The following is an 11,285-nucleotide window of genomic DNA, read 5'->3' as shown; positions in this document are numbered from 1 at the left end:
AAGCGTAGATGGGCAATTAGGAAGGAGATCATCATGCAAATGGGCAAGGGGGGGGAATTAAATTCTGCTGCTTTCTGATTGAGGCCTGCTTCAATTTGCAGCCTTTATAATATCAGTTTAATGGGACTTTTTGTGCTTTAAAGAGGTTTTTATTAGCTGGGGGTTGTCCCTGCCTGGACTGAGGCACAGCACAATGAGTCTCCTGCCTCCTGAAGCCGTGTCGTTATCCCAGCATCTGAAATTAAAAACCAGCACTCTGGGAAACCTCTCTACTCTGAGGAGAAGTGTGAGGAGCGTTTGGGTCTGTGGAGAGCCTGGAACAGCTCTGAGAGACACCAAACATCCTGTGGATCCCAATAAACAGCAAAACATTCCAGCAGCTCCTTCCAACACCGCCCTTGTAGGGAACTCTGTCACCCCAGTGGGTATTTGTGGGAGTAAGGAAGAAATCCCACTAATGACCTCAGTGTGATCACCTCTGGTTCGTCTGGGGATAAATCTCCTTTATCCTTCTGGGAGAATAAAGGAATCCAATGCTGCCTTAATCCCCTGCTCCTCAGAGTCTGCATTTCCAGAATCCATCTCCTGGCCCAGCATGGGAAGGGTTGTCCAGCACTGGAACAGCTGCCCAGGGCAGTGGTGGAGTCACCAACCCTGGAAGTGCTCATAAAATACATGGATATGGCACTTGAGTGTTCATAAAATACATGGGAAAATACACGGATAAATATATGGATAAATGTGTATGGATAAATACATGGCACTTGAGGTCATGGGTTGATGTGACCATGGTGGTGGTTGATGTTTGGACTTGATGATGCTAAAGGCCTTTGCCAGCCTCAACAACCCCAGGATTCCATGATTTTCTGCCTTTTTCTCCTGCTCTGGGGCTGAGAAACTCCTTGAGTGGAGCAGCAGTGGGAGCAGGGAGCCACAGGCTGCACATCAGAGCTCTGCAGGCACTTTTAATCCACCTCTCTTCATGTTCATGGAAGATGGCACAGGAAATCTCTCAGCCCCAAAGCATCTCCCCAGCTCTGCACACCCAGGACAAATCCAAGGTGAATGATCCCCTCCAAGCTCCTTCCAGAGCCATTCCAGCGGCAATCAGAGGCAGCAGTTCCTAGAGAAACGGCTCCTATCCAATTCAGGAGCCTTCCCTTGGGGAGGAGACATCAATTTCCCCTGGTACCTGTCATTCTTCTTCATTTATATTATGATGCACATGGCAGGGGGCAGTGCCCAGGCCAGGGGGCAGTGACCAGGGCCAGGGGGTGTGACACATGGGTGGGGGGGGTGGGAGCCTGTGATGAGTGGGGGGTAGAGCTTAGGATGAGTGATAGGTGTGGGTGTTGTGTGTGTGCACACCAAAAAATTGGCTAATTATCCAATTATCTAATTCAATTAGTGCTCCAGCTGGGAGTAGCTCTGTAATGATTAATCAATTCAATTAGTTACTCCCATGTGGAGCACTAATTAGGGGCCCTATATACTATATATAAACAGAAGAAAAGATAATAGAGTCTACTGCTGCACCAGAACTTTTAATGCTCCCTGAGAGTAAAAATTGTATATGTAAAACTTTTTATTTTTTTTTACTCCCAGGGAGCATTAAAAGTTCTACTGCTGCTTTTTTAAAATTTAAGCTATAAATAAAGTTTATTTCTAACATAAAAGTTAGAAATAAAGTTAAAGAGAAAGAGGAAAGTAAAGTTGAAAAGTTAGAGAGAAAGAGGAAAGTAAAGCTAAAGAGTTTGAGGGAAAGAGAAAAGCAAAGCTGAAGAGTTAGAGAGAGAAAGTAAAGAGAAAGAGAAAAGTAGAGTTGGAGAGAAGAGGAAAGAGAAAAGTAGAGAAGCACAGGAATAAAGACAAACAGAGGAACAAAGAAACAGAGTTAAAGAGAAAAATAGAGAAAGACAGAAACAGAGTTAAAGAGAAAAAGAGAGAGACGAAGCAATAAGGAGAAAGAGAAAAGCAAAGAAAGAGTTCTAGAGAAGCCAAGAAATGGAGTCAAAGACAAACAAGGAAATAGTTAAATAGGAAAATAAACCTAGAGAGAAACATAATTGGAGAGAGTAAGAAGAAGAGAAACTGAGAGACAGAGGTAGAAACAGTGAGAAAAAGAAAGACACAGAAATAACAATAGACACAATAGACAGGGAAAAGTAAAGTGAGGAATAGACTAAGTAAAGCAAAGCAAGAAATACAGTGAAAAAATGACTAAACCACACCAAAGAAAGACAGGAGGGGGGGAGGGGACGTGGATATCTTTATTAGGGTTTATTCAACTTTATTGAATGGATTTTTGTATTTACACTCTAGCACAATATACAGAAACAACAATGTATACAAATAAAGTACAAATACAATCCATATACACACTGGTAAAAGTCCAATTTGCATACAGAGCAATACATGGAAATGCAGCAGCAAACACAAATACAGACCAATACAGAGCAACACAAGCCAAATACATATCAATACAATATAACAATTTTTCTATTTCTGGAAAACTTGCTACATTTTGTTTTATTATTAGAGGAAACCCAAAACAACAGCACCACAGGGAGAACATAACAGTCATCCACCACACACACCTCTTTCAGGTTCCACACACCCCCACCATTGCTCTCATCTCTATCACTCTCCTCACCCCGGCCCCTCGGGAACGGGGTTCCCGGGAGCCTCCAAATCGTCCTGCCTGGCAAAACCCCGGCCCCAGCACGGTCCACACCCAAACTTTGGCAATGAACATCACCTCGCAGACCAGCTGGGACTGGGGAAAAAAAAAAAAAAAACCACAAACCCAGCTGGCATTTTTAAATTCTAAATTTAAAAATGTGTTGAAAAACCTGAAAGGCAAAAACCGAACACACAAGGTTAGAACCATTCCACACACACACTCTCACAGGCAAACACAACCACATAGGCAGACACAACCTCTCACACACAGATACAGTCACACGCTCTTCAGCTTACACACTGACTGCAGCCATTCATCAAAACACTCCACTGATAGAGATACTTTGGTACATCTTCCCCGGCTGCCGCTCCTCGATGTCGAACCATAGATTCCGGGAAAAATCAGTAGCATCAGTGACCGTGGAGATCCAAAGCTGCCTCGGGACCTGCAAGAAAATGTGAAGTGGTCAGAGAGTAGCCTGTGGCTAGGAGTTATCCCCACACCAGGCCCATAAATTTTCTGCCCAAAACCCCATAGAAAATAGACGAACCCTTAAGTTTTATGACTGTTCTACCTAACTGTGACTCTACGTGCCAGGGCAGGGCGGCTCCGACCCTAAGCGGCGCACGGATGGGCAGCACCCCAAATTAAGAAAAGATGACACAAGGGCTCGAGATGAGTCTCCAGAAGATTAATTCTCGAGTGCAATACACTTAGAGGCAATGGAACCTACTGGAATATTGCAGTCACTGAGGGAGGGTCCGATACCCTCCCTATAGAAGTCCAAGGGAATGGCATGTGAAAAGAAGCCAGTATCAAAACTGAGAAGGAAGATGGATGAGAACATCTTGTGTACTTCCTCCAGTCTCAAGAAGTAAAAAGGTAAAGATGCCAGAATAAGCCCCATCCGGGAAAGTAGGCAAGTAGAATACAGCCAATATGGCCCAGAACAATGCAAAAAAAAAAATCACTGACATGCAACACAGCCCTGTGACGCAGAGGACAATGGACACTACAGAACATAGACAACCTACAGAACACAGACACAAGTTGAAACTGCCCAGCAGTTTCACCTGATGGACCCAAGATTCCTACTGCAAGATGAGCCAGAGGCCGATGATGCCAAAGGAAAGAAAGCTCTATGGCAATAGCACATGATGGCGAAACATAAGTCCTTACAAGAAGTTAGTACCAAAGCTGTTAAGAGGATGCTCAAGAAGCTCAGTAGGCCTAGAGAAGAAGGCAACAACAGCTAGGGACCGGGGCGTTCGCTCTGGACCCAAAGGCGAGCTCCTCAGGCAGAAAGATCTGCGATGACATCGAGACTCAGAGAGGGCTGATGACGTGAAGCTCGTGAGAACACGGAGATGGGTTGGAACCGTCCTGCCCAGCAAAAGGTCGGGCGATGCTGAGGAGAAACCCTCTCCCTTTACTTCCAAGGGGCCTATCCCACTACAGCCCTCTCCTCTAAGCTAACTTCCAATTGCCTCCTGCAATTCCAAAGGGTTTTCCCTTGTCCCCACCACCGGTCCCAACACTTAGCTTTTGGAAGACGAACCGACAAAATCCATCCTCGATGGAAATGAGCACACGGGCACCATGGATGTTGATACAGTCCCCAGGGTCTGTTTTGGTGGCTGCAAAAATTCAGAAAAAAATTCAGACCGCAATGAGACATCCCAAAAGCGACCCCTTCCGCAAGGCCTCCCTCCCTCCTAAGGGCCGAGGCTCATCGCTTACCTGCCGCTTCCAAACTTCGGCTCCGCAGCTGCTCACGGTACCTAAGACAACAAAACAGAAAACGTCACTGTGGCCCTTGAGAATATTAATCCCCAGGGGTCCTCCGCACCGGTACCCCGGCTCACCTCAAATCTTCATCCGATTCCAGAGGTGGCCCAGAAAATACCTGCAAAGCAAGAAGGTACATGCTTAGCACACCGCCACATACAGCTCACCTATTACTTGCCCCACTTAAAGGCCAACTCACCTGATTGTCTCTATTTCTTGGCATGTCCAAGGCAGCAGCAGCACCTGCAAAGAAACAAAGCAAAAAACATCCTGAAAGACTCTGAAATCACAACCTCCCCCTTCCAATTAAAGTACACTGCACCTATACCTTAAGCTTGCACCCACCTGGCTACCAGCATCCCAGACCATGACATCTTGCCGGTGGACCACCTAAAATGCACAAAAAATAACAGATGCTTAGAGCTGCACCACAAATTGATAACTGAGCAAGAAAAACTAGTTCAGTCCACCAGTCATCACTTACTTCACTCACTTGACCTTGACAGCTGAGATCCAGCTTGACCTCCTAAAAATAAAGACAAAGAACAATGCTGGAACACAGCCACCATTTGCACTTGCCCCACAAACACAAATGGTGACTGACCTTCCTGTGGGAACCCCCTCACCCAGTCCAGGGTGCTCTGCCACCGATTTAATCCCTCCGCATCTGAAAGAACGCGATGACAAAAGTCAAAGGGCTGCATGAGAACTTAACAGCTCCAGCCATCTTGTGTCAATCTAGGAATACCATCTAGAGGCCAAACTACACCCCAACCACCGTTTGCACCTTCCCTGAAAAGCAGAATGGTTACCTGACCTTCCCGGCAGAGAAGGGGCAAAACAAAAGGAAAAGGCAGGTATCGATGTAGGGTCCGAAAGCATTGTGTTGGCCATGGTAGTTTCCATCTGAAACCACTTGACCATGATCTCTGTCCGCAAGGGTCTCTGTCATTTTGGAATAGGGGTTTGAATGCTGTGGACCACCTGTAAAACACAAAAAAACCCAAAGGATGCTTATAGTTTTATGACTAGTACAACACCTCTGGTAGCATCTAGGTCTGTGCTGGAATCAATACTTATCTCTGTTGCTGGTACCCAGCTGGCTCATGATCTCCCCAGTGCCGACACCTGGCCGTGACAAGCACTTCACGTCTTCAAAATGAAACAAAATGCCAAACAATGAAGTAAACATAGAGCCGAAAGTCAGGCCTTCGCTAGGAGGTTGGGTGCCGACCCGCCTCGTCGCCGTGCTCCTCTGGCCTCCGCCATTTGTAGCGGGTTTACATCCTATCCCTCTGCAAAAGAATTATTTGTCAAAGTCACTTAGACACACACAGGGCAAGTTTAACCTTTCCCAGGTTCTCATTTCTCAAAGCAAATCACCTAGGATCTGACAACAGCATGCATTAAGACAAAGGACTAGAAAACTGCGAGACGCTGCCATACCACTCCTGCCGAACCCCGCACGGACCGGCCGTGGTTGCTCCGTCTGAGTTGTGGCTCAGGCGGTTACGCAAAGGTAAAGGTTACCCGTAAAGTCTTCTTTCTATTCCACCTACCCCCAGTCTATTCCACAGGGCAGAGCAGTTCCAGGCTAAACACAAACTTAAACAACACATTATGCTACAAACAGTGTGACACAAGGATGATAAAAAAAGCTCTCAGAGAGAAGAATGACGGTGAGGACCGAGATGATGCCAAAAGAGATGACTGATGGCATAGCGACAGTAGACGGAAGCGGCTCTAAGGAGCGGAAGAAAAGACTGTAATAGAGTGACCTATTACAAGAACTGTCAGTCACGATGATCAAGACAGCTGCAAAACAACACTATGTTCAGAATGCTCCCCATATCCTTACAATGTTATAAGCCCCAGGACATTACAACTCACAGCTGGAAAGGATGTATGGCAATACAGCCGAGAATGAGGCCTCAAAAGACATCTGACTCAACACTTCTGAGATGCGATCCCAAGACACGGCTGAGCCCGTCAGTAAGAGAACAAAAGATATCGGTGACATGCCGAGAAGTGCAAATGTTCGAGAACCTAGAGATGATGGCTGACACTTGCCATAAGGTCCTTGAGGATAAAAGGCAGACATATCTGATCCAAGGGATCCTGAAGACACGCTAGACAACACAACACACCAGACAACACAACACAGACTGGAACTGCTCTGCACTGTATACCCTACGGTTGCAATCAAATGTAGAGCCTCTCCCTTTAGCTGTCCTAAGAGGCCCCTTAGAGAGCATCCCTTACCCCTGCACTAATTATTAAGTTTTTCCCAGGAATTTCCAACTCACTACCCTGCTGCCATCCTATCTCCAGGTCGTAGCCCCCAACTTATCTTTCAGATGACCGGCAACATGAATCCACATTGGATGTGAAATGAGTCCTCCTCAGTCGTCTCGGAAGGCCCCATAATAGCCGGGTTAGCCTCTCAGTCAGCTACAATTAAAAAAAAAAAAAAAAAAAAAGTCAAGATCAATGCACAAATCCAGTGGCATATAGGCCAAATCCCCACAATTTGGCTACTCGCCACCTCCTAAGCGCATCCAGGTGCTTGGGTCTCTGGCTTCACCCAGAATCAAAAGCTGTGGCCATTATTTCAATAGACATGTGAGACAGTGAGGGGCAAAGTTATATGGTATTTCTGTGAGTGCAGTGGATGCATTTGTGTGCTTTAAGATGTATAAATGCATCTGCTATGCTTGGGAAAAAGCCTTAGGTAGCCCCAAATAGACACCTTTTCCCACCTTATGGCCTTCAAAACCCCTTCTGGCACTTCCTAAGCCAGCTACTCTGCTCACACTCTCCTGGCTGCAATCCATGACTTACCTATTGGAAGCCACAATTTTGGATATCATCTTTGATATGGACAAGGTCCCTTTTATGACACAATGAATGCACTAAAAAAATTTGAAGCTTCATACTCAATACAACCTGGAAGTTACAATGCTCCTAAAGAAAAAAAAAAACAAGAAGAAAAACTTAAATTAGAAAAGCACCTTACCACCCCTGAGCACTCAAGCCAAAATTAGGAGCCTAAATACTCCCTACGTTCAACGCTATTTTCTTCACAATGTTTTCAAAACCTCTGTTGGTTTAGAGGCCAAAAGCATTTACTGGGGGAAAAAAAAACCCCCTGATATAAGCAGAAAGGCCCCCTTCATTGAAATGAGAAAAGATCTCTCATCCCACTCAATCCCAGGGAGGAAATGAATCCCTTTGGCAAAGGCTGGGGTTAATATACCCCTGGCCGGGTCCACCTCTCATTCCCATCATGCCCCAGAAAAGGGAGGAGGTAATTACCACAAGGTATAAAGGCTGTCAAAGGAGTTGTAGCTGCTTGGCTCCTCTGATTTAAATTCAAAATGAGTAAAGAGCTGGAGAGAGAAAAAAAGCTCTTCAGGGAATTGATGATACCTTCTTTATTACTACAGCTACATCAAGCAAAAGGGTAGAGACCAGGTAAGAAATAAAACTTTGTATTTTGGCAGCGTAGATAGCTAAGTGGGATAACTAGCTATTAATTTGCACAGTTGTTCCTTAGTGATTAGTAAGTAGTACTTCACATGTGACTAAGTAGGGCAAAGAAGAATAGTAATTATATGAATGGTGAAGCTCTTATTGGGACCTCTAATTAGGGCTAGATACATTATAAATAAAAATAAGAAAACTAATAAGACTCCTAGGTGCTGTTAGGGTTACGTATGTGCTGGGCTTGCTCCCATATGAGATATTTGGTACCGGGGCATGGGTAGAAGTGCCCTGAAATGCAGATTTAAACCCTTAAAATGCTGAAAAAGGGAGCACTTCCTTTAACTGAACCCCTAAAATGAGAAAATGGGGTGTTTACCTCCACTTAAACCAATACGATGGCAAATAAATGGTTTCTCCCCTTTAATTTAATCCCCTAAAATATTTGGAAAAGAGGGGGTTTCCTCACTTTAAATCTCTCAAATGACGCAGAAAAAGTAATTTTTCCCTCAGCTCAAACCCTTAAAAAAGGGGACAACTGGGCTTCCCCCTCCATTTACATATTTGGATGATGAAAATGCAGGAGTTACCCTTAATTCAAACCCATAAAATAGCACAGTCAAGGTTTTCGCTTTCCATTTAAACTAGAAAATAATGGAAAATGGGGATTTGCTGTCAATTGATACCCCTAACAGCATAGAAGGGGTGGGGTTTCCTTCAAATGATACTATTAAAATTGTAGGGGAAGGGGATTCCCCCTCAATTTTGATAGAGACAGTTATGGAAAAGGAAGTTTTTTCCCTCAATTTAAGCCCCTTTTCTCCTAATAATACCTCTCTTTTCTGGGGGCTCTGGGGAGGGACTGAGAAGATAAAAGGGGAAAGTTGAAAGTTTCCCCATGGCACCCCACATGCTGCCCGGCGTGCTCAGGTGCCCGGGTACATCTGGCTGCTCCCTAGCTCCTGCTCGGATGCTCCAACTGTTGTTCCTGGAGGGACACTCGGGATACCTTCATCAGCCCCTCTGAACTAGTAGCTCCCTGTGCAGGTTTGCCCGGGCAACCCTCTGAAAGCAGCTGGTCATGCCTGGACCTGCTGTGCCTTGGAGGGGGGGGTGAGGTGGAGAAAGGTCCTGCCGGTCATTCCCTCCCATACATGGGCCGTTGTCTGTCCCTGAAACACCGGGGTGCCGGGCTTTCCCTTCTGTGGAAAAGAACCGGCCTTCTCATCCGGGTGCCCATGGCCAAAATTGGGATTCTGCCTCCAAAATTCCCTATGTCCTAGCTTTGTAATTACCGAGGAGATTTCCCTCAGATCATAAGCGATTACTGGTAATTTTTTCTCTGCAATCATTACTGAATTGTGTTTCTGTGGAAGTGTTTGACACATCCCTTGAGGGGATGAGGGCTTGGCCGGGTTTTTTATGGCTAATCCTGACAGGCCCCGACAGAACCCGAGCCCCCCATCACTGGTCTACCCCAAATTTCCGTGAAATATTGATATAGTTTATAAATACTCCCTTTGCCTGCTACTCAGTCTTTCCCTGTCCATCCAGGGAGCAGATTACTCCATCCTTTGCTCCTGACCGCAGCTCTCCTGCCCAAATGCCGGTTCTCACAGACAAGAACTAAGCAGAGAACTACTGCAAGTGTTGGCTTTTAAAGTAAAATTCTTATTACATCTGGCTAAATGATCAAAATAAATACAAGTATTGATGGTCATTGGGCAAAAGCTTTTCAGAACAGAAAATATCCATTTTGATAGCACAGATCCCATTTTGACAATAATGTGAAGGTGGGGAACAAGCAGACAGCAAACAGCTTCCACTGCTTCTTGCTCCAGACACTACTGCAAGTGCAGCTTCCCTGGAATTTCATGTCCAGTGTGTCTCTTCCAAGCTCATGAGGTGAACGAACAGGTACTCCAGGATTTACTTCGTTTGTACTTCAGGCAGCACAGACCCTCCACGAGGAACTGGAATCCAAGGGTAGATCTAAAAATGGTCCTTCCTCCCACTTACCACTCCACACTTTCTCCTTCCGCAGGTAGGATGCAGGTGCCTCGCAGAGGCAAGAAAACTGCCTTTCAATTCAGTACAAAACCTGCCTGGAAAAAACAGGACGCTGGAACCGGGAGCCAGCAGCAATTCCTTAGTGTTTCTGTTCACAGCTGTTCTCCTGCTGCTTTTCTTGACAGGGGCTTTTCTTTCAAGGTCATTCCTGTATGGTTTTATCTTGACAAATGTTTTAGAAAGTTGAGATCCTTGAGAACTGCTTCATCCTGACGTTTTCAGTGCTGCACTTGCCACGATCCTTTGGATGCCCTAACTGCGCATCCAATTCAGAGAACACCAACTTAGCCCTGGGCTGGGAAACAAAAGACAACAAACATTTAAAAATCGTCCCTGCCTTAAGGGTGTTCAGGCCCGGGAGAAAGCCCTTCTCACCACCCTCTTGGCCTCTTCCCAGTCCGAGTAACTGGAAATGTGCATCCAAACCCGAGTTAGACAGATCGGGGTGTGTTCTGCACACCAAAGACCACAGCCCCAAGCACTGGGAGCCTGAAGATGCTCTGGATTACAATTCACAGCCTCAGTGAACCCTGCAGAGTAAAGCCAAGTGGTTTCTCTTTCTCTGAGGGAGGAAAATGCATGACAGCAAGGGCTGTCCCAGCTGACCTGGCCCTCATGGGGTCAGCTGAACAGGATAACCCATTGAGTCTTGCTCTGCTGTTGAAAAACACTACAAGCCCTGTGGCTCTAGGGTTCAAAAGCTACTTTTTAGGTCAGCCAAAAGGCCTCTGGCTGGGACAATTCATTGAATTCACTGGCAGATCCCAAGATCTGTTTCAAAGTGCATAAAAACCTATACCTACACAAAGGTCCCAAGCACAGTGGAGTTAAAGGTGCTCTGAGCACGGGTTCCTTGAACTTCAGGGAAATGATCCCAAGTCTGGCTTTGGGATGCTCCCACCTGCACCTTGTGTTCTCCACACCAGCCATCCTGCCTGGGAAGGCCAGGGGTTTTCGACGCCCTCTGGGAACCCCCAGACCCCCTGCCAGTGAGCAATGGTGCTGTCTGTGCCTACAGCCCTCACCCCAATTTTTGTCAGTGGGTGGTTCTTGATGTGGCAGTTGGGGACAGGGGTAAGGAGTGGCCCTGGCAGTGCTAGGGCAGCAGTTGGACCTGATGGTCTCAAAGGGTTTTCCAGCCCCAGGGATTCTATGGGACAGCCTATGACTGACCCAGCTGCACACATAAGCTGTTACACACAGATTATATTGCCATGAGCCAGAGCACTTCAGGGCATCCTTGAGAGAGTTGCAGAGAGCA

At 46.1% G+C, this 11,285-nt stretch overlaps 1 protein-coding gene across 1 annotated transcript; it reads right to left on the bottom strand.

The window, feature by feature from the left end:
- Positions 1-2,959: 2,959 nt before the first annotated feature.
- On the bottom strand, positions 2,960-5,403 carry LOC309581750 (uncharacterized protein; the record flags this gene model as incomplete). Its single annotated transcript, XM_082296502.1, has 9 exons — positions 5,284-5,403; positions 5,076-5,138; positions 4,956-4,997; positions 4,817-4,861; positions 4,671-4,741; positions 4,549-4,589; positions 4,424-4,464; positions 4,242-4,320; positions 2,960-3,128 (listed from the first exon to the last, which is right to left on the bottom strand). The coding sequence occupies exons 5-9, from the start codon at positions 4,692-4,694 to the stop codon at positions 2,960-2,962; spliced, it is 354 nt and encodes a 117-aa protein (XP_082152628.1). The 5' UTR covers positions 4,695-4,741; positions 4,817-4,861; positions 4,956-4,997; positions 5,076-5,138; positions 5,284-5,403.
- Between the last annotated feature and the right edge of the window lie 5,882 nt (positions 5,404-11,285).

The sequence above is a fragment of the Coloeus monedula genome (genome assembly GCF_965178545.1).
Source record: "Coloeus monedula genome assembly, chromosome: 24".
NCBI lineage: Eukaryota > Metazoa > Chordata > Aves > Passeriformes > Corvidae > Coloeus > Coloeus monedula.
This window is presented reverse-complemented; position numbering and strand designations above follow the sequence as displayed.